General features: G+C 58.0%; 1 protein-coding gene across 1 annotated transcript in view; it reads right to left on the bottom strand.

Moving 5' to 3' along the window:
- The window catches only part of COL23A1 (collagen type XXIII alpha 1 chain), a 318,371-nt gene that overhangs the window by 5,242 nt on the left and 286,045 nt on the right, over positions 1-27,084 (bottom strand). Inside the window, exons 6-27 of the mRNA XM_023617064.2 lie at positions 23,840-23,866; positions 21,893-21,919; positions 20,231-20,257; positions 15,931-16,047; positions 15,094-15,129; positions 14,667-14,693; positions 13,951-13,977; positions 12,913-12,966; positions 12,332-12,394; positions 11,806-11,850; positions 10,389-10,466; positions 8,409-8,462; positions 7,700-7,744; positions 6,800-6,889; positions 5,875-5,937; positions 5,470-5,526; positions 5,170-5,196; positions 4,086-4,148; positions 3,948-4,001; positions 3,720-3,746; positions 1,197-1,250; positions 861-947 (exon numbers count right to left, since the gene is read on the bottom strand). Of these exons, the coding sequence (XP_023472832.2) occupies positions 861-947; positions 1,197-1,250; positions 3,720-3,746; positions 3,948-4,001; positions 4,086-4,148; positions 5,170-5,196; positions 5,470-5,526; positions 5,875-5,937; positions 6,800-6,889; positions 7,700-7,744; positions 8,409-8,462; positions 10,389-10,466; positions 11,806-11,850; positions 12,332-12,394; positions 12,913-12,966; positions 13,951-13,977; positions 14,667-14,693; positions 15,094-15,129; positions 15,931-16,047; positions 20,231-20,257; positions 21,893-21,919; positions 23,840-23,866 (1,149 nt within the window). The remainder of the gene's footprint in view (positions 1-860; positions 948-1,196; positions 1,251-3,719; positions 3,747-3,947; positions 4,002-4,085; positions 4,149-5,169; positions 5,197-5,469; positions 5,527-5,874; positions 5,938-6,799; positions 6,890-7,699; positions 7,745-8,408; positions 8,463-10,388; positions 10,467-11,805; positions 11,851-12,331; positions 12,395-12,912; positions 12,967-13,950; positions 13,978-14,666; positions 14,694-15,093; positions 15,130-15,930; positions 16,048-20,230; positions 20,258-21,892; positions 21,920-23,839; positions 23,867-27,084) is intronic.

The raw sequence follows: 27,084 nt of genomic DNA, 5'->3' as shown, positions 1-27,084 counted from the left end.
CAAAGACAAAAGCTTCATGACTTGGAGGGAAGTCTTGGCCGGGAGCCTGGAGCTGCAAGGCTGGGCCAGCCCCGTCCTCCCACTGTCCCTGGCACTTTTGTGGGTGCTTACCACTCTGCTCTTCATGCCTCTCTCATTGCCTCCTCGAAACCATCTGGAGGTGGGGTTTAGCACCCCCATTGCATGGATGAGGAGACTGAGGAACAGAGGGCTAATGTGACTCACTGGAGGTGAGAGGACTGTGCCTGGGGGTCCATGGCCCTCTTTGGAAGGTGGCCTGCACACATCATGGCTGGAGGCCCCTCTCCTCACGCCCTGGCAGGAATATCTGGTCAGTTTTAGTGTGGAAACTCAGCTGTCTGTCTTTCCTCTCTTTTCTGAGCTCCACTGGAAGAGTTTGACCCGTAAACCTACCCTGCCTTCTGGAAAAAGGGAACTGAATTGCGGTTATTTCAGGCACTGGGCCGGGTGGGCCGTCAGCGGCTGTTGTGAGAGAGCAGGAAAGGAGAAAGGCTGTGGGGAGGTGGGTAGGGAAGGGGCACATGGAGGAGACGCAGGGGGACAGGGTGGGGCCATCCAGACCAGCAGAAGCCTCCTCCCGGACTATGGATAGACATCCAGAGCGTCAGGGTGGTCCCACCCCCTGTGGCCGCGGAAGCTGAGTAAGAGGGGCAGTGACCCCAGCCAACAGACTCTGCCCCTGGCCAGGCCTCCATCTCTCTGGAGGGGTGGGTCCCCCGAGCCATGCTGGGGTGAGTGGCACGGGGATGACGACAGACCAGAGCCAGAGGAGCCTGCATGATGGCAGTGACAGCAACGGTGGCCCTGGCCTGGGGCTCCCATCCTGCTCTGACACGTACCACAGGACAGGGCTGGTCCAGGCCCGGCGGTCCCGGCTCGCCCTTCTGGCCCTTCACTCCCTTGCGGCCAGGGATGCCTCGCTCCCCCTGTACAAGGAGGAAGATGGGGGTGTGGTCACGGCTGTCAGGCTCAGGATGCCTCCAGCCCCTGGGAGAGATGGGACTGGGGCCCAGCAGCCAGCCCTGGCCTGGCCTGGCCTGCCCTGCCCAGCCTCTGCCCGTCCCCTCCTCCCCGCCCGCCCCGCCTTCTCGCTGCCTGCTTCTGTTTACTCCCTCCTTCTTTCCCCCTGCCCTATCTCCTCTCCGGCTGCCCCCTCTTCTCTCCACCTGCCCCACCTTCTCTCCACGCTCGCTCCGGTCGCCTTTCTCTCCTCGGGGTCCAGGGAAACCCTGACAAAAGGAATAAAGGTTAAACCGGGAAGTAAGGTTTGGTTGACTGTTCATCTCTGCTGCTCTCCCATCCATCACTGTCCCCTCCCTTCCATGCATGTGCGTGGTACCAGCTGGCGCAGCCCCAGCTCCTAGGTGACACATATGCTGGGGACAAGGCTGATTTAGGGAAAAGCATGCATTTAGGACACCAGCACTGATTCCTCCAAAGTAGAACATGTCAGAGTCTCTGGATGGAAGCCCTCAGGCACAGCCGCTAGCAAGGGGCTTTCTCCCATGGCACAGTCAGATGCAGCTGGCACTGGCCCAGGCTTGGCTGGGGACAGAGACCCAGGAAACCCGTGGAAGTTTCTGTTACCATCTTTGACAGACGGAGAAATGGTAACCTCTGTTCTCTACCCTTGGCTCAAACTCTTGTCCACCCACCCACCCACCCATCTGTCCATTTGTCCACCTGTCCATCATCCAACCAATATTTCTAAGCATCCATCAGGAACTGGGCTGTGGGCTGGATGCTGGGGACAGAGAAATACGATGTGTTCCCTCTTATATTAAATTATGTTTTTAAATTTTCTGTATCTTATGATGTTTTGACATACTAAAAATCTTGCTGGCCAGGGAGAGGCTGCCCCTCCCAGGGCAGGCCAGTTCTTAGAGACAGCAAAGGGCTAGTCTGGAGGTACCCCTTTCATATGCAAACCAACCAATGTCCCAACCACCTCCTTTATGTGCTTCTCACCCGCCAGGCCAATACTTCCCCTGACCTAAATCATCTCAGGAACAGGTACCAGGAAACCAGAGACCAACCCTGTAGCCCAAAGCCTGCCAGAGCTATTCCAACTGGCCAGTCCTAAGCTGGCTACTCTGCCCTGCCTTTCCCATGGAAACCCCACAAAAACTCTGGCCTAGGCTTTCCCCTGCTCCTTTCTGCCTCCTGACCAAAGCTGGTGCTCCCTCATGTGGCCCTGCATAGTGGCATGGCCTTTTCTCAGGAAGTGTAAGTAATGAACTCTTCTTTCAAGGGCATTGACCTCTCGGTGTCACCACTCAGTCATCTCCATAAATTAAAACCGCATGTGTCCAAATGTGACACTGCCCTCATATCTAACATGGCAGGCAATAGGGAGCAGGAGATGATCAATGCTCAGTGACAGAGGTGTGGACCAGAGGCTGTGGAGTCCCAGGGAAAGGAGCTGTTCTGTCCAGATGTGAGGTCAGGGAAAGCTTCTGAGCAGACTACTCATTTCAGCTGGGCCTGGTGGGGTGGGCACGGGGCCAAGAGTTTGCAAGGTAGAGCTGTTGGGTGTGGCTCTGAGATGCCACTCTAGCTCCGTGTCTCCCAGGAGGCAGCTGTAGCCACATCGATGGTGGCATGGAGTCTCTTTAGCTCCACCCCACTACCTCCCTGGGTCCAGAGCCTGAACTGGACTCAGTGTTGTCTTCTTCTCCTGACCCTTCTCTTTGATGGAACACAGCCCTTGCAGTCAGAAACTCAGGTTAGAGTTCTTCCTCTTCCTTGTCTGTGGTTGCTCTCCAAGATGACATTCTTTCCTTAAAGTCTAGGGTGGACACCTGAGTCCTTGCAGCCCTGCGTCTGGTCACCATTTCCCTTGCAATAGCTACCTGATTTTCCTGGGAACCACCTTCCCTTCTCACAATCCACTGACTGTACCCCCAGCTCCAGGACAGAGCATGTGAGCTGGCCAGGTGGGGCACTGCATTCCAATGGCCAAGGGACTTTCGAACATGGACCCAACTGAGGCCAATGAGAGTTGGTGAGACTTTTCCTAAAAGAATAGAGCGTGAGGCAAATAGTCTTTCTCCAGGATTTGGTCCTGGGGGCGGGGATACAAGTCTGGAGCTGTTGGCTCCATCTCATCATCATGTTGAACTTGGAAAGATGCCCACACAGAGGAAGCAGAGACAAGAGAGGGTGAGAGGTTGGGTTGTATTGACACACTTGAGCCCTGGATCCATGTGTTGTACCTCTGGATTTTTCAGTTATAAGTCAGTTTAAACGGTATTTTCTGTCTCTGGCAACTAAAAGACACTTGATTCAAGCAACATTGGGCTAATACTTCCCCTTCTTTCCTTCCCACAATACTGCCCTAGCTGAAGCCTCATAATCTCTCAGCAGGATATTGCAACAGGCTCCTCACTGCTCTTCCCACTTCCCTGCTCCAGGGCATCGGCCATCCATCCATCCTTTATCCATCATCTATTCACCTATCATTCATCCATCCATCCATCATCCATCTATCCATCCATCCATCCGTCAATAAAGCACCTATTTGGGGCTGTGCCCTGGACCTGGCACTGGGGACACAGGGAGAATTGCTCAGTTGTAGTCCCAGCCCTGGGGAAGGGGGTCATCCCCAAGCCATCCAGATCAGGTTCCTGTATGGGCAGCAGGAGGGCAGAAGCTGCACACAGGAGGGACCTGATCACAGTAAACAGTGAGATACTTACATCTAGTCCTGGCTCCCCGGGTCTGCCCTGAGGAGAGACAAAGAGGAGATGTGAGGGGACTGGGAAGGGGATGCTGGGAGCATAGCTGCTGGAAGTTCAGCCTGTGAGTTGTCCACAGGGCCTGAACTCTGGCCTTGCGACTAGTGAGGGGCAGGGGTTGAGCCCCCAGGGCTGAGTAACACCATGGACGTGCAGCAATGGTTGGGGGCATTAAAGGAAGGTGGTTACCTTCTCTCCTTTGGTTCCTGGCAGCCCAATAAGGCCTGGCGGGCCAGCTGGCCCCTGGATGGAAAAGGAATGGGTCAAGAGGCATGACAGTCACAGGAATCAGTGCCTCTAAGGACAAACAAGGCTCACGATACTCACAGGCAGCCCGCTGGGGCCTCTCTCCCCTGACGTGCCCTTCTCCCCCTTTGCTCCGTCCAAGCCCTGGAAGTGAAGGGAGGACATCAGTCAGGGGGAAGGGGTCAGACAGCAGGACAGGAAAGCTTGGAGCCTGAGTGGGAGCCGGGGTGCGTAGGCCAGAGGGACAGACTCCAGGCTCTGACAGGCCTGGCCCCGCTTCCTTCCTGTACAAATAATCAGGATGAGCTGTGGGTGTGTGCGTTTTACCTTTCCCCACACACAGGCTCTTACAGGAATCACAGACGATGGTTGTGGTCACACCCATTTCACAGATGAGGAAAGAGACACATGGGGAGGGACGGCCCAGCTGCACAGCCAGGAAGCAGCAGGGCCAAGTACCAACCGGCTTTCTGAGCCCCAGGCTTTGCCCCCATCCTTGACTGCAGCTGCCTCTTCTAAACATGATCTGGGGAGGCCTTGGGACAAAACAGGACCAGAAGCAGCGCATCTGGTCTGGCCACATGCTCGGCCCCACTCAGTGCTGGGGTACCATGACTGAGTCCGCTATTTGGCCTCTGAGCTGGGGAAGCAGAGACGTGCTCTCCCCCAGCAGAAACGAGAGAAGCTGGGTGCGGCAAGCAGCTGGCCTCCCCTTCTGTGTCGGCCCCCAGAACAGGGCACACGGGCAGGCTACCCTCACAGTTTAATTCAAGAGCAGAAGACATGGCATTATGTAATACACAAACCTAAGACTTCACGTCCAGGCTGTGCATGTGGAGAGCGTCGGGGGAGAGGGCAATGAAGGGGGAGGCACAGAGAAAGGTGGAGGTGTGGGGCAGGGAGGTGGAAGCAGTGGACTGGGGCCCCTGGCAGAGGGAGAAGGTGAAAGAACAGAGCTCTGAGCGTGGGGGTGGGGCCACCAGCTCCAAGGACATCAGGGAAGTCGTGCTCCCGGAGACAGGGAATGTTCAGCCCTGGGGAGACGTGGAGCTGGTCTGGGCTGAGTGTGGGCCCTCACTGTGCCCATTAGCAGGGCTTTCTGGAACTGTCCAGGTTGTGGGTTGGCCGTCAGTAGCGGGGTTTCCGTCTACGCCCCAGAACTCACCTTGGGACCCTGGATTCCCTGAAGGCCCTGGAGGAGGAGAGAGCGGATCAGAAAGGCCGTTGGGCTGAGCCCAGACCTCAGGGCCAGGGCTGCCTTGCAGTGGCCATGAAGGCTTACAGGCCACTCACTCCCTCTGTGGCCCTGACCTCTGTGGCCTCCCAAGCACACACCCTGGCCAGGCCTTCCTTGCCTGATATGCCCCCTCCCCACAAGAGTCCCGTCCTCCTCTTGGGCACAGCCCCCAGACCCGGGCCCACCAGCCTTTTCATATCCCAGCTGCTTCAAGTCAGACATGCTTACCATGGGTCCTGGGGGACCAGGGAGGCCGGGGGGCCCTGGTTCCACTATGATCTGGGCCTAGGAGGGGTCAGAGGTGGATTAGTCACCCACTGCCCCATCATCTCTCACCTGCCCACGTTCTTGAGCTCATTGGACATTGGAGGAGCACTGCCTGGGCTCTGGGCCCTGAGCCACTGGGTCGAGGCTCCTTCCTGTCCCCAGGAGGACACTGACTGTCCCCTGCGGCTGGCCTTTGGGTTCTCAGACAGGTCTTGGGCAGAGGACACAGCCTGAGGCTCCCTCTCCCCCTCCCCCACTGCCCTGGGCTTGGTCAGGCCACGTGGCCCTTCTGTCCCAAGGCTCGGGGCCCAGACGGCCTGGGCTGGGTGGTAGGGGGGGACCCCGGTCCTCAGCAGCCTCCCTTACCAGGCTCTCCTGTAGGTTGTCAGGTGCTGGCTCTCCCTTCTCCCCCTTGGGGCCATCGGCGCCCTGCAGGACAGGATGGCCTGTGAGCCCTTTGTGTTCATCATCAAAATCACCACTCACAGCGCTCAGTACCTCCCCTTCCCTCCCCCTTCTGGCCGCAGCAATAAGTTGGCCTTTGCAGCTTAAAGCAGTTTTCCCTAAATCAGCGTGACACACCCTGGGTGCCCGGCACAGCGGGTATTTAAAGACCACACCGACAGCGGCGTAACTGTTAGTTTTCCTGTGGGAGGGGGGAACCAGGGGCTCTGGAAGCAATGACCCGGGTCCAAACCCCAGCACCACCTCTGCAGCTGAGTGAGCCTCACAGACAGACAGCGGCTGTGAAGCAGTGGCATCCAGTGGCTGCTTACACCTGGCAGCTCTTCCAATCCAGCCACGGCAAGAGTAACGATCAAAATGGCGATGATGGGGACGGCGGGTACACATCGCCTGCCAGCCACCGTTCTCAGCGCTGTCTGCGCATCCCTCACAGGAGTGGGAAGTCATCACTTCCGTTTCAGAGGCGAGGAAACTGAGGCCCAGGGAGGTTGGTCACTTGTGCAGGGTTCCAGAGTCACAGGAGATGGAGCAGGATGCAAACTTGTGCAGCCAAAGTGCGGCCTAACCACCTGCCAACTCACTTCCATGGGGTGGGGGGGCAGTCCTGACTTCATCTTTACAGAGGCCTGCGGGGAGGGGGTGGGGGTAGGTCCCTCTACAGACAAAGAAATGGGGGCTCAGAGAGTCTGAGCAGCGTGGGCTGGGAGCCCAGAGCTTTCCTCTGCAGGCCCAGTGGCTGCGGGCTGGGCTGCGACCGCAGGGTCCAAGCCCCAGCAGCTGCTGTGGTGGGCACACCTTCACCTTGGGACCCACGAGTGGCACATACCGGGAGGCCCGACAGGCCCATCTCTCCTGCTTCCCCTTTGGGTCCGGTCGGCCCAGCCTCTCCTGGGTCTCCTTTCGGTCCTTTGGGACCCTGAAAGCCACAAGAACAAGGGGTCAGTGGGCTCAGTAGGCATTCTCTCTTCCTCCACCCCAGCGAGTCCCCAGCGCTTACTCTTGGCCAGGCCAGACCCCCACTTCCTCCTCGTGGGTCCTGTCTCCGGCCCAGGTGGCGAATGCACTGAGGGGCCCATGGAGACTGGGAGGGGCGCCCCCACTCCTGCTTCACTGCCCGCAGTGAAAGGCTGGAGCTAGGGGGCGGGGCAGCCACCGAGGGGCACTTACAGGGCTCAGGGACAACCCTGAGCTCACATCTCAAGAGCCCCCAACCCCCACATACAACCAACCATCCACCCAGTCACCCTCCAGCCACTCTGTTTCCTTACTCAACCAACTGTGTCATGTCCCAGATGTGCCACACACCAGGGACCAGCGCCAAAGACATGCCCACACACGCAAAGTGACAGCCTGGACACTGTGGTGTTGATGTGGGGTTGCACACACGCACATGCTTATAACAGCACTAACAGTGACAGGAAGACTGTTAGCTGAGGTCCAGAGGCTCTTCACCACACGGGCCAGCACTGCTCTTGCGCTCTCCACATGCAGTCGGTTAACCCTCACAACAGCCGTAACCACCTCACCTCCGGGTGAGGAACCGAGGCTGCCAGAAAGTGAGCAGCCTGCCCGAGGCCTAAGGGCAGAACCAGGACTCGCACACTCTGTTCTGTGGCCTCTCTTCAACTGTGTGTGTGTGCACGTGTGCACACACATACACACACACGCACACACACAGCCCGACACCAGGCACCAGCATCACCAAGGAAAAGAAAGGCCCAGAGACCTTCTCTCCGTCGATTCCCGGGGCACCGGGCAGTCCGAGTTCACCCTGGAAGGGAAGAGACAGCAAGGGAGATCATGGCGTCCTGGGGCCCGGGGAGGCATTTGTGGCCCTGCTGCCTCCCAGACCAGTGCACGTCCCTAGTCGAGGCCCCGCAGTTAGACTTCCAGGAAGGTGCCCACTGGGTGCCCAGCACTGTGCCAGGTGCCAGCCACCTCCGCCCCTCCATTTCCTCAGCCCCTACGGGCAGACGCAGCCCAGGGCTGTGATCTACAGGCTGGTAGGTTGCAGATTTGGAAGCTGAGGCTTGGAAGGTTAAATGACTTGCTCCAGGCCACACTGCCCAGGGACAATGGCTGGGACCAGAGCTGCCTGATTTCAAAGTCTTGGGCTCCTTCTCCTGAGCCAAGTAGGCAGGGTGTAAAGGATACACGCAGGCCGCAGGAATGGCCTTGTAACTTAGGGACTTTGTGGTGTCCCGAGGGGCTGATTTATGGGTGCACACGTGTGGATGAGGCTTCCCAGGGAGCAGAGCAGCTAGGGCCAGGAGGAAGGCAGCCAGCTTGGTTAGGAAGGAGCAGGGCCACTTTCTCTGAGTCCCCAGAAGCCAGGCTGGGACGTGCGGAGAGAAGCAGAGGGCGGATGGCAGAGAGGAGAGGAGAGATAGGCCACACAAAGGGCTTGGGGGCCACACAGCTGCACCTGCACTGACCTTGGCTCCAGGGGTCCCTGGTGGCCCTGGGGGCCCCTGTGGCCCAGGAGGACCCTGTGTGCAAAAGTCAAGCCAGTTAGTGTCTAGCCAGGGCTCGCCTTCACTGCCCACCCACCCCTTCCACCCAGGGGCCACGTTCCTGTCCAGCTGGGCTGGAGCAGGGTCAAGGGTCCTTGCAGCCCACGTCCCACCCAGCCAGGTCAGGGCCTGTGTCTAGAGGGAGGCAAGGCAGGTGGCCCCAGGCATCTGATAAGATATCACAGATATCACAGCTTCCATGGGTATGGAGGGCCCAGAATCCCTCTGCCCTCAGAGCTAGTCTCCTCCAAATATAGATTTCTTCACCACACTATGCTGCTCCAGATCCTGCGATGGCTCCCTATTGCCTCTTGAAGCTGGCATTCAAGGCCAGCCAAAACTCATATCCCCATCAGTGCTCTAGCACTGCCTCCCTGCCTCTCCCATGAACTCTGACCGTTGACTCCGTTGCCTGCTGCCTGCTGGTCCTGAGGGGTTCCTGAGTCTCACCGGTAGGGGATGGCGTCTTCGGTGTCTGTGGGTCTGACCCCACTCACAAGCTCCGGTCCTGACCTAGCCTTCCCGCAGTTTGCCTGCCCACCGTGGCTCATCACCTGCCAGACTCCTGCCTCCTCCTAAAGGCCGCACCCAGCCAGCCCCTCAGCCCTGCACGCGCTGGTTCTCTCCCTCCGGCTCTCTCACAACCCGTCCCTTCCTGCTGGCGCCGCCATGGAGATGTCCTGGCCTTCCTATCTTCCTCCATTCCACCCACCCTCCACTAGGGCCAGGCCCAGCGCCTACCTCCCTGTGGCCTCCCTGCCTCCAGCTGTCCCCACACCCACTTTCATTCAAAGTCCAACCATTCCCCAGCTACCCTCCCCCAATATGTATTTTTTTTTTTTTTTAAGATTTTATTTTTTCCTTTTTCTCCCCATAGCTCCCCGGTACATAGTTGTGTATTCTTCGTTGTGGGTTCTTCTAGTTGTGGCATGTGGGACGCTGCCTCAGCGTGGTCTGATGAGCAGTGCCATGTCCGCGCCCAGGATTTGAACTAACGAAACACTGCGCCGCCTGCTGCGGAGTGCGTGAACTTAACCACTCGGCCATGGGGCCAGCCCCCCCCAATATGTATTTTTAACCTCACCTCTCTGTGCTCAAGAACCAACTAGGGCAGCCCACTGCCCATTGAATGACATCATCATTCCAACAGGGCATCCAAAATCGACTTCCCGCCTCCCCACACTCATAGAACTTCTCTAAGTGGCTCCCAGCCAGCCTGGAACACACCATGCACATGCACGCCCTCGGGCCACACCACACCACACCGTGCAGGCCTTGGGGGGCCACAGTTACCATCAGCTTGTACTTCCCTGAGGCCTGTGGGAGGTAATTGGAATTGGAGCTCCGGTGGGATCAGGCGTCTGATGCCCAATCTGGTCTCTGATGACCACCCTTCCCTCACCCCAGCTCCCTTCCCTGGCACCCAACCTCTCTTTCCACTGGTAATGGGTCCCAAGTTTGCCAGGCACTGGGCAGGGCTCAGAGGCCACACATCTCCTGAGGCTCCTGGGGCAGGCCTTGCCACTCTTATCCTCCCGCAACGGCCATTAGAAGACTTGATCTTCCAGCCAGTGTTCCCTGGGAAGGCCCCAAGAGGCCCTGCTGGGAGTGGACACCAGGAAATGCTCTGCCTCCCGCCCTGGTGGGTGGGGGCTTCCCTTCTCACTTTGGCCTCTGTGGAGCTCGGGGCAACATGGGCCACATTCACAGCGGCTCTCTCAGCATCATGTGGGTTTCAACACAGCGCTGATTTCCTTATCAGGCACCTGGTGAAGTTGGGGTCTTTGTGCTAAGCTGCCCCTGGTCCCTTGTGTAAAGAAGTGCAAGATTTATACACAAAGTAAGTGGTTATTCCCTCAGGAAATGAACAAGGGTGTATCCTGGTCCTGCCGGGAACCCTACCTTAAGGGCATCCAAGATCCTGCCGTCATAGTCGATCACCACCGTGTCTCCTTGCTCGCCCTTCAGGCCCGCGGGACCCTGAGGCAGGAAGAGGAGAATGTCAGGGCAGCGCGTGGTGGCCATCTCCGTATCCCCAGAGAACCTGCTATCGTGGCCCCACGAAGGCTGTGCGGGGGCTCAGGTGGAACCTGGTGGGACCAGGCAGTCGGGCCCTCCGCCATTCACTCGGACACTGGGAAAAACGCTCCAGGGGCGGGGCAGGGGGCGCAGCGGGGAAGGGGGCAGGCGCCAACTGAGGAACACGCCCCCGCCTGCTCTGGGGGCGGCTGCGATTGCCTTTCTGTGGGAATGGAAGCCCACTGAGGCCCCATCCCTGAGTCCTTGAGGAAAAATGGAAAGTCTAATTTTGATTTGAAGTTCTACAGATTTTTAAATGTTGGCAAAGGAAGAAAAATAAAAACACGCTCCAAAACACTGTGTAAAAAAATGCACCCTCAGGCCTCCGTTTCCCAGCCTCTGGTAGAGCTGCACGGCAGTGTCTTAACATTCCCACCCAGTCCTGGTGAAGAGCTCACGTCCGCCCTCACTCTCACGTGTGCATCTGTCCACGGTACGTGCGCGCGCACGCACGCGTCCACACAGGCACGTGCACGCGCTGGCCCCGCCCTCCCCCTCTGAACCACCCCTCCCCGCCCACCGGGCAGCTTTCTGCCGGAACGAGGAGGGGCTGTGAGCTCTCGGGTCAGGCCTGGGGCCAGCCCTTGCGGAGGGACAGAGACCCGGGCCAGGGCCTCGCTGGCCAGGTGCCTCCGCGGGCGCGGCCTGGGCGAACTGTACCGTTTGCACAGAACCCCCACACTCAGCGCCTAATCCCGTCCCCTGCCACCTGCACGACCAGGCTGCGGACTTGGACCCGTTCTTTGGAGGAGGAAAGTGGCCTCCGGGAGCATGAGGGGACATGACTGCTCGGGGCCACAGGGCCGAGAACAGGATCTGGGATGTCGACCTAAAGGTGTCTTGACAGGGGCTGGTCACAAAAGATCTGGGACCAGCCAGGGTGGCTGTGCTCCTGGCGACAGGAATGCACCTTGATGTTGGGCAAGGCACCGGGTAACGCCGTATGTGACAAACTGAAGGTCTAGCAATACGCCGAGAAAAGGGTCTCGGAGGCAGACACCCGCCTGGGGAGGGGAGAAGATGGGAGAGGTCAGGACTCTACACGCATCCCTTTTGAACACTTTACCAAAAGCACGGATTACCAGATTAAAAATGAAAAAATCCCTAATGAATTATAAAGAAAAAAATGAGCCCCAGCTCCTGGAGCTCCGCTGCTCCTCTAGGGTCTCTGGGGACAAGGGCTTCTGAAGGACCTGGGGCCCTGGATTCCATCGGTGTGGCTGGAGGGGAGACCGCTTACCCGCGGCCCTGCAGCTCCGTCGGCGCCTCGCTGGCCAGGCTCCCCCTGTGGAGACGCAGGTTGCAGCCAGGTGTGCACGGCTGAAGCCCAAGGCTCCCGTGCCCTCTCCAGCCCCCTCTTCTCCAAAGGGTGCAAAGGGGCAGGGTCCATTTGCTGGAGCCCTAAGGGCCTAATATATGTGACTGGCACCCCAGGAACAGGGCTCCTGGAGGGGGGCTTGCAGGACCCTCTTCTGACCCCACGTTGTGTAGAGATGGGCCACTGAAGCCCAGGAGCCCAAGGCTACGCGGTGGCTTAGCCACACAGCTGGGCCTTGGTGGAGGCCTTGTGACTCACCCAGATCCACTGCCACCTGCCCCCAGGCTAGCCTCTGATGGCCAGTCAAACAAGACTCCTGGGCCTAGGCTCTCCCGAGACTCTCCACTTAAAAGGGCAAATTGGAGGTGAAGCCACATCTCCTCCGTATGACGGAGCCACCGGTCTGAACGGGGCCTGTGGGAGCTGGAGCAGCACACGGTAACATCACCTTTGGCCCTGGGGCGCCGTCCACGCCGTTCTCTCCCCGAGGCCCCACGCTCCCGGGCTCGCCCTGCAGCAGAGACACTCGTGTGAGGGCTGCTGGGGTCTGCTGGCTTCCAGAGCAGTTCCTGGGGAACGAGTCTGAAACCACGGACCCCAGGGCTCTCTCCTGCCCAGGGGACCCAGGACCACAGCCACCTTCCGGGCTGCGTCTTGGCATAGTTGGGGCAGCTCAGGGGCTCAAGAGCCATTTTGGAGGCAGGCTGGACAGGATTTGGTGGCTGTCTCAACGGGTTGGGGGAGCAAGGATGACAGCTAGTTCCTGGCTTGGGGACAGGGCAGAGAGTGGGCCACCTAAGATGGGAACTAGGAGGACTTGAGAGTATGAGGGGAGGCGAATGGTCTGGATGAGATGCCAGGCCTGTTGGTGAGTGGGGCCCAGGGCCTTCCTGCTGCCTCCCTCTGGTCTGCCTGGGCGCCAGCCCATGCCCCATGATGTGAAAGGGCCAGGTAGGGGCTTCACTGGGCAGACAGGAACCCTGGGTGGTGGGAGGCAAGGGGAGCTCCGGAGGAGGGACATGTACCTACCTTGGGCCCTGGGGGTCCAGGGAGCCCTGGCTGGCTTGGTGTCCCGTCATCCCCCTGAGGAGAGAACAGCAGAGGCTGTAGCCTCAGACTTGGCCTGGCCCCCAGGCCATCTGTTGGCCATCCCTACTCTGAACCCGCAGCACACCAGTCCACTCCTGGCACCAGCACTGGTCACACTGGGTCAGGGCAGCTCCTCTCTCCCTTCCTCGGTCCTCTAGGACAGGAATGGGGTCAGATCCACCTCTGTCCCCCGCCCCCACCAGCCCAGGGCCAGCCCAGAACAGGCCTCAGCAGGTGTGTGCAGAAGGAAGGGTGGGCAGGTGAAGGAGAGGGGATTCATTCCTTCAGTCAGCAGATAGCTCATGAGCACCCTGGCGGCCAGGCAAACGAGGTCCCTGCCCAATGGGTCAGAGGAGGCCAAAGGCAAAGAAACACCCAGATAAATGCACAGCACCACGCAGGGAGGCGGAGTGCCAGGGAGAGAATGTAAGAGGATGAGATGGAGAGGGACTCGGGGAGGGTGTGCTTCAGGAGGTGGCTGGCGACGGTCTCCGGGAGGAGGGGACAGCTTTGTTGGGGCTTGCTGGAGGAGGCCGGGACACGGGAAGAGGTGAGGAAGATCACTGGGTCAGTGGTTCTCAAACTTGAGTGCACGTCAGCATCACCCAGGGGGCTGCCTGAAGAGACCGGCCCACCCTCGGTGCCTCTGATTCTGTGGGTCTGGGGTGGGCTGCAGGATGTGCAAGTCTAAAAAGCCCCCAGTGATGCTGGCACTGCTTGTCCTGGGACCACACTTTGGGAACCACTGTCCTGGGCCCTGAAGTGGGAATAAATTTGATATGTTTGAGGAAGGGAAAGAATGAGCGAATGAGTGAGTGAATGAATGAATGAGATCCTGACTTCAGAGACAGAGGACGGAACAGCCCTCCGTAGCGAGGGCTTGGGTCTGCTGAGGAGCAGGACACCTGCCCAGCCCTGCCTTTCCCTCCAGCCTCTTCCCACACCCCCACCAAGAAGTCCCTCCACGGGCCCCCTCACCTTCTTTCCAGGAACGCCGGGCTCACCCTGAGGGGAGACAGTGGGGGAGCAAGAGAGAGGTCAGAGCTGTCCGAGCATGGCTGGACACCAGACCACCTGCTCCTCTGGTAGAAGTGGCCCTGATGACTCATGCTGGGCACAGCCCAGAGACCCTCAGCCCCTCAGAGAGGTGCACGTGGGTGATGGGGCTGACAGTCTTGGACTCCACTCTTGACTGGGTCTTTCCCAAGCTGAATGAGCTGGGCAAGTCCCTGCTCCTGGCACTGGGGATGTGCTACCCTCAGCCTCAGAGGGTGGCTGTGACGTCACAGAAATGCGTCGACAGCCCCTGGCTCGCAGCAGTTACTCACGAAATGGAGCTGCTTCCCCACCCTTTCCTCCCGCTCAGTCCTGGGGCTCTGGCTCCTTCAGGGACGACCACAGCCTGCCTTCCCACCCAGCAGGTGCTGCCCAAGGAGAGAAGGAGAGGGCCGACATCTGGAGAGGGCTTTCAAAGCTAATATGTTTTCCTATTTGATCCTTACAACCCAGTGTGAAGGGAAGGCAGGAAAGGTCTATCATGCTCCCACTTAACAGATGAGTAAACTGAGGCCCAGAGAGACAAAGTAACTTGCTCGAGGTCATGGAACTTGGGGGTGGGGAGGGAGAGGTGCTAGGGGTGAGGGAGCCCATCCCCCCAGGCCAGGGGTGGGGGACTAGGAATGAGGAGCACTCACCTTTGGTCCCGGGGGTCCCTTTGGGCCCTGGAACAAGAGGAGAGAAGGTGTTAAACACTGGAGGCTGCTCCTGGACTGTCTTCCTAGCCATCCTCATTTTATAAAGGGCGACACGGAGTCCAGAGAGCAGGAGGCAGGGCTGTCGCCGGAACAGGGCTGTGCTGCCCTTTCTAGGCCCGACTCCTGGTGTCTTGGACACCTGCTGCATCCCACGTCAAGCAGTCAGTGGACTGCAGCCTCCCTCCCAGGGATGCGGGGCTGGGGCCTGGCTGTCTGCTCCCCATTGCTGGTGGGGGCAAGAGCGCAGGAGTGCGCACACGTATAGCCGCAGGCAAGACCCCAGTGTGGGTGCGTGTGGGAGAGGGGCTTCCGGGCCTGGAGCCATCGTGCTGCCAGCCCAGGCCTCTGAAACGCCCTGGATACTGACCATCTCGCCATCTTGTCCAGCCTCTCCTTTGGGACCCTGAGGAGGCATAAGGGGAGAGCAATGAGGGGATGCAGGGACTCCAAGGGTAACTGAGCCCACATCTCCTGGACTGGGGCTCCAAGTTCATTCCCTCATTTCATCCTCACCAAACCCCCATCCACTTCACAGATGAGAAAATTAAGGCTCAGGGAGTTATGTGCCCAACGTGATAGGGAATGAATGAGCCAAGCGAGGAGGTGCTGGCCCCACATCAGAGGGGAAGGACAGTTGGAGTCCCTGGGTTAGGAGAGGGGTAATACAATGACGTGTGGCCTCCAGGGTTTGGGTTAGGACTATGAGAGGACAACCGGGGCTAACGAGTTAGTATCAGAGGGAGAGGTAGGGAACAGGGGTTGGTAGAGACCTGTGGAGAAAGGAGGCATATATGGGTCTCAAGTCAGGGTGGGGTCAGGATTGGGACTGAGATTGCAACCAAGGTCAGGGTTAGGATCTATGGGTCTGTTTGGGGCAGAATGAGGGGTAAGAGTCGGGTTTGGAGTCAGGGTCAGAGTCTGTAGGGGAGAGAGTTAGGGTCTGGATAACAGTCTTAATCGGGAGTGTGGATCAGGAAATGAGTTGGAGGTCAAGGTCTTAATTGGGTCTAGGGAGCTGGTTAGTGTTAGATTTAAGGTTCGATTGGGTAAGGGTCTGGGTCGACATTGGGGTTAGGGTAAGGGTGGGGTCTAGGTTTCGAGTGGGGACAGGGCTGAGTTTGCAGTTGGTTCCGGGATCAGGGTTTGGGCTTTTGGTAGGTACAGGATCAGGTCCTGGGTGGTCCAACTCCATGCCCTCTCTTACCGCTGGGCCTGCTGTTCCCCTGGGGCCATCTTTCCCAGTGTCGCCAGGAGGGCCCCGGGCCCCAGGGGGTCCAGGGGGCCCCGGAGGCCCAGCAGCTCCATCTTGCCCTTGGTCTCCCTGAAAGAGATGGGGCCTGGCACGACTCTGAGGTGAGAGGAAGGGGCGCGGCCTCGAGAGAGAGGCCTCCTCATGCGGACAGCTTTCTCCTTCCCAGCCCTCGGCAGGCTCAGAGGAAAGGGCTTTGTTATTGGGCTTCTTGTCACTTCTTGCTGTCACACGAAGGGAGGGGTCCCTATACCTTGGCATAAGAGGCCAACAGGACCTTTTACACTCCAGGAATGGGCCAGCTCCCCAGCTCTCGGTGCCTGCAGCCCGGCTACGGTGTTTAGGGGAGAGAGGAGGCACGCTGGGTGTGGGACAAAGCACATGTGTCCACTAGCCCCCTTCCTCCTGGAAAGGGGACGGCAAGCCCCCTGAGAGGCCTTCCTGGTTGGTCGACTCCACCTCATCGGGAGTGGTGGAGGCGCGCTCTTGGGGTTTGCCCCAGAGAAACGAAAACTTCTGTTCACACAGAACCTGGACACCAGTGCTCACTGCAGCTTTATTCATTATAGCCCCAAACTGGGAACGACCCAGATGTCCTCCAGTGGGTGGGAGGTTAATCAGCCGGGGTACAGCCCTATCGCGGAACACTGCTTGGCAGTAAAGAAAAAGGAGTGAAAGGCTGACACACGCGGCACCTGGAGGGGTCTTGAGGGAATTATCCTGCGTGAAAAAAACCCGTCTCGAAAGGTTACACACTATATGACTGGTCTACACGCACCTTGACACCAAATTACAGAGCGGAGCACAGCTTAGTGTCGTCAGGGTTAGGGATGGAGTGGGGAGGGAGGTGGCTGCGGCTATAAAAGGGATCTCTGTGCGGCGGTTACACAAATCTACAAAGGTGATAACACTGCATGGAACTAAACAGACACGTAAACGAGGATGACGGGTGAAATCTGAATAAGGTTGGTGGATTGTGTCAGTTTCCTGGTGGTGACATTGTACTGCAGTGATAAAAGCTGTCACACTGCGGGCAACCGGATGAAGGGTGCCTGGGGCATTATTTATGACAACTGCATGTGAACCTCCAATTGTCTCAAAATAAAAAGTTAAAAAAAAAATGATGACAAAGAGCCACACAGTTTCTCTCTCATGCAGCAAATCTCCAACTCTCGGACCCAGTGTTAGTACCGGGGCAGACCTCAGGCAGCCAGAGCCCTCACCTGGTGGCCCCACCTGCAAGGAGGGAAGACCAGAGTGCCGCCGGCACTTCCTGCCGCCCAGTGGTGCCATCCCCCCGGCACAGGGCGCAATAACAGGGCACGGCCGGCTCACAGGGCCAGCAGCTCCCAGCCTTCCTGTAACCAACAAAGGAAGATGCCTCTTGTGGAGGAGGCCCTGCTGTGTGCCCAGTGCTGACGAGCAAGCACTTCCTGGAGGTTGTCTCGCCCGAGCCTTGTGACCAGCTGGCCGGGTCACTGCTGTTGTCCGATTTTACAGATGGAGTGGTCAGGGGTCAGAGAGGGGAATCACTTACCCAGGGTTACAGAGCGAGGAAAGGCAGCACCTGCCTTGGCCACTAAGGCGGGTGGTCTCTTTTAGGCAGTTTTTCATCCCTGGACTCTGTGATATGAATGAGCTCACCTCTCTAGCCAGCTGCACCTAAGGCTTAGTTCCCTAGTTTTCCCAACTGAAAGATTAACTCAGCTCTCAGCGTCTGCCACGCAGATCTGATCAGTCTGACACAGCCAGGGTCCTAACCAAGAGGACAGAATTCCAGCCCAAAGTGAGGAACACGACAGTTTGGTTAGGCCACCCAGTCCTGGTTGGCGATGCTGGTGGGTAATTCTCGCTTCATTTTACGCTGTGTTAGGAATCACTTGAAGACATTCTATCCCCGGCTGTTCCTTCCACAGCTCAGGGCCCAGCCTGGGAACCACTGGCCCAGACTCTACTTATTAAGGCAGAAAATGCGTTTGGACCGTAGAACAGGTCCTAGGAGAGGTATTCAGGCTCTTCACTTGAGTTACCTGGCACTGAGGCCAGCCAGCAGCTCCTCCTCCCGCCCCGGCATCTGACGGCTGAGGTCTAGCCCGGACCATGCGGGGTAAGCTGGGGGAGGCTCGCAAACAGCAGGCCCAGACACGCCACTCGGAAAGCTACCTTGAGGACGCGGCGATTGTACACGTGATGGTCTCTGCTTATAAAGCCTGGATTGAGCCGTGGGAAAACCATCTAGTTGGCAAATAGGTTTTGTGGTCAGAAAGGCAGGAGGGTGATTTAGAAAACCACAGGCTGTTTCTGGAGGCAAAGCCACTTCAAGCAGCCCAGAGAAAGGCAGCATGATGATTGGGAGCAGCAGACTGTGCTCCCCAAGATGGCCACTACCCTCACTCCCACCCCACAGGCTCCTCTGTAATGTGACCTTGACGTTCCCCCTCGAGAGCTGGGGTCTATTTCTCCACCTGCTGACTCTGGGTGGGCCCTGTGACTGATGTGACCAATGGAAAGGGTGGAAGTGATGCTGTGTCCATGCTGGGTTGTAGCTCTTAACTGGCCCGCAGTTCCCCCTTCCTGCCTGTTGGAATGCGACTCTTGGAGTGCCCCTTCAGGAACCCCACCACCACGCAGGGAGAAGCGCGAGCTGCACAGAGATCCACATGTAGGTGCTCCCCAGCTGAGCTCCCAGCCAACAGCCACATTGACTGGCCATGTCAGGGTGCCATCACCTTGGACTCCAGGCCCAGCTGTCTCTGCTGCAACAGGAGAGACCCCAGCCAACCCAGGGGGTCATGAGAGATAGTGGCCCACTGTTGTTTCAAGGTGCGGAACTTTCGGGGGTGGAGGATGTTTCACAGGCGGCTGGAACATGGGGACAGTGTGGAGTCTATCCATGAAGAGGGGAGGGGCTGGGGAAGGGATCTCCTCCTCCGTGACACCCGGGCTGGGGGAATTCTAGCCTGTTGAGGAGCGGGCATCTTTGTTTGGAAGATCAGCTTCCATACCCACCAGAAAGCAAGCAAAAGGGTTTTTCTCAGCAGCCACAAGACTCAACACGGGTGCCCTTTCTTCGACTGTAGGGAAATCTCACCAGCTTTGTGTGGCCTTGCCCTCACCCTCCCATCAAAGGCCCAGCAGCACAGATTAGCTCTGTCTTGGGGGTACCCAGCCTGGCCAGTCCCCTTCCTCGCTCCCAGGTCAAATGCCCGACCACCCCATGATGTGGGCCCAGCTGGCCTCCTTTCACAAATGGGGCTCAGAATCATAAGACTGCAGAGCTGGGACTGGGATCCAGCCCACGCTCTCGGTGCCGCGGCCCCCTTCCCTTTTCATTGCCCCATATATAGTGCCTCCCCTCCCTGTCCTCCTGCTCCATTCCCGCCTCCAGGTTGGCAGATGCTCACCCTGTGTGATGGGCCCACTGCCTACAATTTCCACCCCACGACCTTCTTAAAAGCAACCGGGAGTGTGCCACACTCCTGCCTTTCTCTGGGCAGCTGATGCCCACCTCTCAGCCTCCGCCGCCTCCCACCCGGCTGTGGTGGAAATGGCGAAGGCACGTGTCTAGGGCCGCTTAAGTGACCCTTCGGCCAGATCTGCTTTGTGGGCCCACCCTACCTAGGGTCTCCACTCTGCTTCAGCCACCATTGAAGAGACCCCAGGTGGGGCACAAGGTACTTCTGAGGCCCTGGGCCCAGGAGGCACCCAGGGCCAGGGGTAGCCTGGGCAGAGACTCTAATCCACTGTCCCCATGCTGGGTGCTGGCTACCCCCTTTGATGACTGCAACGAGTCTTTACCACGGCGGCTGAGGGTAGAGGCTGTCACCCCTACTTGGTGGGTGAAACTGAGTCTCAGAGCGAAAGTGACTCGCTCGGGACGCGTGGCTGGGAAGTGGCAGAGTTGAGTGAGCTCAGGGCTGCTGACCCCAGAGCCTTCCCTCTTCCTGGGGAGCCAGTTGCCCTCAGAAAGGTCAGTCTCTAGTCTGGGACCAGTGCCAGCCCCACTGTCTACCTATCCATGGTGATAAGTGTCACGGGGATGTCTGCCAGAGACCCCTCGTCTGTGCAGCGGCTTCCACCCAGCGGCCTCTAAGGGAAACCACGTGGCGGGACAGAGCTCGGGTCGGGAGGTGGGGCTGCTCACCCACCTCTTTCTGTGATAAGCTGCAGGGACCCACAAGAAACACTGGACATGCCACATTATAACATAAAACAACCATGTGGGGGTGGTGAGGGGGTGTCACTCAGTTCTTACCCGGGGGCCAAAGTCTCCTGGTGCACCCTAGGGAAAACAAGGGAGACACCTCAGCACCTCTACTTCTGTTACTCCTTCACATGTATTGAGCATTGACTGCTCAGCGCTTCACACACACGCTCTCACTTCATCCTAACAAATACAACATGCAGGCTCTATTTTTATCTTCATTTCCAGTGAGGAAACTGAGGCACAGAGAGGCTAAGTGATTTGCCTAAGGTCACGCAGCTAGCAGATCCAGGGCTTGGAAGCAGGTGGTCTGTTATCTATTGCCAGCCCCCAGACATGGTGGAGCAGAGACGAAGGAGCTGCTCCCACCACGTCCCTCGGAATCCCTGAACCTCAGAACAATGAGGCATAATGACAGATCGTTGGTTGGTTTGTTTTTGGTGAGAAAATTGGCCCTGAGCTAACATCTGTTTCCAATCTTCCTCTTTTTTTTTGTTCTCCCCAAACCCCCAGTTCATAGTCATATATTCCAGTTGTGAGTGCCTCTAGTTTGGCTATGTGGGACGCTGCCTCAGCAGGGCCTGAGGAGCCGTGCCATATCCGCACCCAGGATCCGAACCAGTGAACCTTGGGCCGCCTAAGCAGAGCCTGTGAACTTAACCACTCGGCCACGGGGCTGGCCCTAATTGACTGTTTTAAGTCACCAAGTTTTGGGGCAGTGTGTTATGCAGTGATGGATGCCAAGACATCGATTTCCCTCTGGTTTCAAAGCCCCTGCCTTACTCATTTCTTCAACTTGGTGGCATCAGCCAGAACCAAGGGGGCAGGCAATCAGCGCGTCTGCCAAGTGCACGAGCGCCTCATCATCTATGAAGGATGCAGACCATGGCCTGCTGCATCTTCCCCATGGCTCGGTGAGCTTGGCTTTAATTTACATATGGAGAAACCGAGGCCCACAGAGCCAGGCTACTTACCAAAGGCCACACAGTTGGTGGAGGAGCTGGAAGGCAACCCTGAGGCTCTGAACACCAGATCCTGCGCCCTGCTCAGCCCTGGTGCTGGACTGGAACCCTGGCCGCCCTTCCATAGAGGGCCACCTCACAGCACGTGTCAGGAGTAGACGTGGCCCAGCTCCACCCAGCGCTTCCCTGGAAGCGTCCGCGTCCCACCACACCCAGGTCTGCTCTGGTCCCTCCGTCCCCTGCTCCCTTCTGAGGCACCTGGAGGTCCCAGCCCTTCATGGGTGTGGCTGTGACATTTCGTGCCAATGCCAGGGAAGCTCTTCTCACAAGGGCTTGAAAGATTCCAGAGGCAGCTGTCTGTCATCTGTTTTCCTAGGGGGTGGGGGCATCCTTCCCACAAAGACTGCCATCAACAGCCATGTTCAACCCCCTGGGCTCTCCTGGCACCGTCTCCATGATTAATTACGGTGGAAGCTTGTCATTCTGGGCAGACTGTGCTTTGAGTTTTGTCACGCTCCGGTGCCAGGAGAACTCAGATTTAACCCTCCAGGCATTTTAAATTGTCAAATGTAAGCCTTGTAACTATTTTAGGAGGTAGGCACTACTACCTCCACTTTACAGATGGGGAAACTGAGGCTCTAGGAGGGGCTGTGACATGCCCAAGGTCACCCTCTGGAACTGGGGTTTGGCGGCAGGTTTCTGGCATCCTTCATCAGCCTCCTGCATCTGGACAGCCTCCAGCATCACTTACCTTTTCCCCCTTGGGGCCTGGAAGTCCCTGGAGAAGGAAGGTGGAGAAAGAATAGGCGTGAATGAGGAGGATTAGGCTGGCCCCACTTCCTGCTTCCCTACGGCTTTCTTTCTTTCTTTCTTTTTTTAGGAAAATTAGCCCTGAGCTAACTACTGCCAATCCTCCTGTTTTTGCTGAGGAAGACTGGCTCTGAGCTAACATCCATGCCGATCTTCCTCTACTTTATACGTGGGACGCCTACCATAGCATGGCTTGCCAAGCAGTACCATGTCCGCATCTGGGTTCTGAACCGACGAACCCTGGGCCACCAAGAAGTGCGCACTTAACAGCTGAGCCACTGGGCCGGCCACTTCCCTATGGCTTTGGAGGCAGAAGGGCTGGTGCTGCTGAGCCGAGCTGCGGCCGACTGGAAAAGCACACAGGCCCGCCAGCTCTTAATGAGGGCTGCCCGTGCTGGCCCCAGGGAAGCTCCACACCTCAGTGCTCAGCATGAGGGAGGTGGGGGCTGAGGGGTCACCAGCGAGGGCCCACTGGCATGCCCTCAGCAGGGACAGGGCCACACGTGTTAGCCACTCCTCCGAGAGATCAGAGCCTCCCTGTTAGCACCTGCTGTGCTGGGTGTTGGCGAGGAGGCCACTGCTCTCAGAGTCCGGGGTGTGAGGGTGGGGTGGCTCCACGCAGGCCATGGTGGCCACCATTGCTCTCTGGAGGCAGGGAAATGTGTCTCTTTCAATCCTGCCAAGTTACCAGACCTTCTAGGGAAGAAGGTCAGGCCACAAGGCACTGACTGTGGGGCTCAGAGTCCCCAGCGTGGGGGCCGGGCTGGGGAAGGCCAGCTTGGGGCTGGCACTCTTGGTGAGGGGCTGACCTGCTCACCATCTCCATCCCTCCCCAAACCATCCATTATCCCTTCAGCCCGTAATGGATTCACTCGTTCATTCATTCAACAACTTGTCCATCCAGGTAGTCAGTTCTTTCCTCCATCCTCTAATAATGCGCGTAGCATCCGTTAACTCCTCAGTCATTTGTCATTCATTCAATAGGTCATTCATTTCTTCACTCACTTGTCTGTTAAACCACTGTACATTTAACTGTCTGTATGATAAGTGATTCATTACCTCATTTGACTGTCCTTCCATCTGTCCATCTATCCATCCATCTATTCATCCATCCATCCACCCATCCGTCCATCTGGCCTTCTGTTCATCAATGCATTCATCTATTTGTCCTTCCTGCCTTCCTTCCATCTATCCATCCATCTGTCTATCTACCCATTTGTCCTTCTTTCCTTCTTTCCATGCATCTATCCATCACCCATCCGTCCATCTGTCCATCCATCCATCTGTCCTTCCTTCCATCAATCTATCCACAATCCATTCATCAATCCATTAGTTTTTCTGTTCATCCATCCATCCACCCACCCATCCATCCATCCATCCATCCATCCACATCCAATTATTTATTTTATTATGCTGTCTGTCTGTGCATCTTATTCCTTCTGCTGCTGATGCCTGTGGACCACAGGCTCTTGGCTCAGCTGTTGAGAACTCCTCAGCCCAATGCCTACCATCTAAGTCTTGAGACCATATGGGGAAATGCCTTGTGCCTGGGGCCTGCTGGGAGGGACTTGTATGTTTTGAAGGCTGACTAGATGCTAAGGGTGGGACTGTCCACGGTTCTCCACATCCCCAGCATCCCTGTGGGGAGGATCAAGCCCCTGTTTGACAGACAGAAGCCTCAGGCTCAGGAGGTGAAGAGGCCTCCCTAAGGTCGCACAGTCAGCAGGTGGTTGAGCTAGATTTGAACTCAAGCCTGACACCCAAATGGCTTCTCTCTGAGCTGAGCCAGGTTCTCAGTGGCCCTTCCCTTTGGTGCCCCATGGTCATTCCCATCCCCCAGGGGCAGCCCCATCCCAAGACCACCGAGAACTGCCCTGTCATCACTTACGGGCTTGCCATCCAGACCCAGTGGCCCCTGGAAAACGAGAGAGAGAGAGAGCAGAGGTTACACGCTGGAAAGGCGTTCCTCTGTGTTTTACGACCCAGAGGCACTACTGAGTGACGCAAGAGCACAGGCTGTCCTGAGCCTGCGCTCTGGCCATGTTGCACGCGGACTTGGGCTGGGGACAGCTGGGTGATGTCTGCCGCCCAGAATCCCCTCCTCTGACAACAGAGCCCGACTTCTTCTCCAGAACCGCCCCCATCCACCTCCTCGGGGCTTGGGCGAGTGGTTCAGGGTGGGCGTCATGCCTGGGACTTTGAGTGGTGGCGCTTTCAGGGAAAGAGGGCTCTTTTCTCCTGAGGGTCTAAGCCCGGAGCTCCTGGGGCACCACGTGGCTTGAGAAAGAGCCCACAGAGAAGAAGGCAGAGCTGAGAGACAGAGAGAGAGACAGGGCGAAAGGCCTGGGGCTGAGGCTATCCCGCACACTTCCGTTTGTCAGCTGATCCGTTTGTTTCCCTTAAGCCAGCTTGCACTGAGCTTGTCGACTGCGCCTTGTTGCCGACTGACTGTGTCCCTCCACAGCCTCATGCTGAAACCTGGCCCCTAAGGTGACAGCAGTAGGAGGGGGCCTTTGGGCAGTGACTAGGTCATGAGGGTGGAGCCCTCAGGAATGGGATTAGTGACCTTGTAAAGAGCGCCCAGAGAGCACTCTGGCTCTCTCTCCACCACGTGAGGACACAGGGAGAAGTCTGCAGCCTGCGAGAGGGCTCCCACCAGAAGCCGACCGTGTGGCACCCTGATCTCGACTTGGGGTCTCCAGAACTGTGGGAGATAGATGTCTCTTGCCATAGGTCACCTAGGCGCCGGCACTGTCAGAGCCATGGGAATGAGCACAGCTGAGCGAAGCCACGCAACATGAAGCTGGATGCTGTGCATCGGGGCATCAGGGGACCCGGGCTCTGTGCTGCCTGCAGAGGGCACAGCAGCCCCCACCAGTCCCCTCCCCCTGTCCACGCAGCCACTCCACACAGCCTTGCCGAGCTCCACCTCTGTGTGGGAGTGTAGAGGAAGGCAACCGGCCTGCTGCTGATTGAGTCCCTCTGGTCTCTGCCAACCCCTGTCCTCGTCCCCGCCACTGTCTCCTCATCCCCACATATACTTCACCCTCGACCCCAGCAAATGTTCTAGGAAGCTCCACCTTCCTGAGCCTTTGCACGCACTGCCCGTCTGCCTGTCACATTCTTCCTGCCTTTGTGCATCTTCAGCTTGGTTACCTCCTCTTCCATGAAGCCCTCCAGGCTTCTCCACTGTCCAGAGTCAGGCCATCTGTCCTTGTGCCCAGCACATATTCTAGCTGTTGCACATGACACAATGTATTGTTAATGTGTGGTCTACATAAGTCTTCCAGAGGATCCAGGAAAAAGGTCTGATTCCTGGGCTCCAGTGCTCGGATGAGGCCTGGCATGGAGCATGTGCTGGTAAATGTGGGCTGAGTCAACCATGGAAGGGTAGCAGGAAAGATGAGCCATGGGCAAATACATATAACACGACATGGGAAGTGAAGGGGTGGGGCAGGCAGTCTGCTGCCAGTTCTGAGCAGGGAGAGGGCGCAGCGGCTGTGGGGCATTGGAAAAGATTAGGGAGTGCCACCTTGAGAAAGTGGCATCTGGGGATTTTGACAAGCAGCTGTGTGTGGGTAGAAAACAGCCCAGCAAAGGCAGGGGGGAGGGAGCGTGCAGGGGCCCGTGAGTAGAGGGGCATCTCCAGTGTCGGTACTGACCCCGACCTCTGGTCTCTCACAGCCTCACATGGGTTTGGCCCGTCACTCCTCGTGGTTCCACTGCTGAGGCTGCCTCCCCTGGCCCAGCGTCCTCTGTGGCCAGCAACAGCTTCTGCCTTTGTGTCGCCCCATATCTCTGTTTCCCTGAGCTCTCTGCTTCTTTCACATCTTCATGCCTTTGTCTGGGCTGTTCCCTCGGTTTGTAATGCCTTTCCTTGCCTCCTCTGCTCAGCGAGAGCGACGCATCCCCTGAGACAGTCTGTGGCTCTGGGAGCTGGTCTCTCCTCCTTGGGTGTGAACACAGTCTGGGAACAGGGGACCCCACTTGTGGGGTCCAGGAGTAAACGGCCAGTTTCCTGGCTCGACCTCCAGGTTGCCCTGGGTGGGGACAGTAAATCTGCGCCCTCAGGGCCTGGATCCAGGTGGGAGCCAGGGCGATCCTGAAATCCAGCTCGAGTGCTTCCAGCCGCAGCCTCGGGGCGGCTGGGGGCTGCACAGTGTGGCAATGGCCTGGGGGCAGCCGGGGCCCAGGAGGCCGGGAGTGGGGCCATCCCAAAGTCTTGGGGTCCAGGCCCTGGGGCTCCCGGTCAGGGCCTCAGCCCCAGCCACAGGCGCAGTTCCTGTCCCTGCTCCTGAGGCTGAACAGGCCTGGCCCTGGCTGGCCTGTCTCCTTCTGTGGGCTTCTGGCTGTCCTGACCCCTGGAGCCACACGCCTGAGGCCTCCTCCCCCCAGCAGCCCTGCCCCTCCTCCACCCCCATGCTCGGCCCTGCCGGGCTTCCTCAGGACCCTGTCCCCCTCACATCTCTACCCTGGACCCCTCACCCAGACCCGGCCCTTTCAGCTGCCACAGCACTCGGGGGGCCCAGGCCCATCCTGGGTGTCTTCTGGAGCTCTTCGTGGCCCCCACACTCGGTCTAAATCACCAGAGCAACTCTGTCAGGCCAGTGTTACCACTCTCGCCTTACAGAGGAAACCGAGGCCCAGCAAGGGAAGACCTTGGGGCCCAAGGCCATGCAGCCAGTAACAGGCTGGGCTGGAGCCGAGGACAGAGGTCTGTTCCATGTCCCCTCTGAACTCAAGTCCCCGCAGTGGCCTCGCCTGGCTTCCGGCCACTCTTGCTCTCTAGTCCGCCCTTGCATGCCTCTGCTCAGGTCTTCCCTGCTCCACCCCACTGCCCACTTGACCTTACCTCCCCATGGGCCCCTGGCCACCTCGTCCGGTGTGGCTGCCACCACAGTCTGTGCCCAGGCCCTGCGTGCGCCTGTGCGTCCTGCTAAACCGAGCCCAAATACGGCGCAAACTTCACCCGTCTGTCAATCTGTCAATGCAGATGGAAATGACAAAGACTACAGTACAGCTTAGGACTGAATAGGGCCTTTCCTCTTTGTGGCCGGAAGCAGGCACTGAGTGGGCCTCACAGCTAGGTCACAGGCAGTGGCTGGGGCAAGAACCAGCCTTAGGGCCTGGACT

This window comes from Equus caballus, chromosome 14, assembly GCF_041296265.1.
Source record: "Equus caballus isolate H_3958 breed thoroughbred chromosome 14, TB-T2T, whole genome shotgun sequence".
NCBI lineage: Eukaryota > Metazoa > Chordata > Mammalia > Perissodactyla > Equidae > Equus > Equus caballus.
The sequence above is the reverse complement of the archived record's forward strand: the minus strand, read 5'-3'. Positions and strand labels throughout refer to the sequence as shown.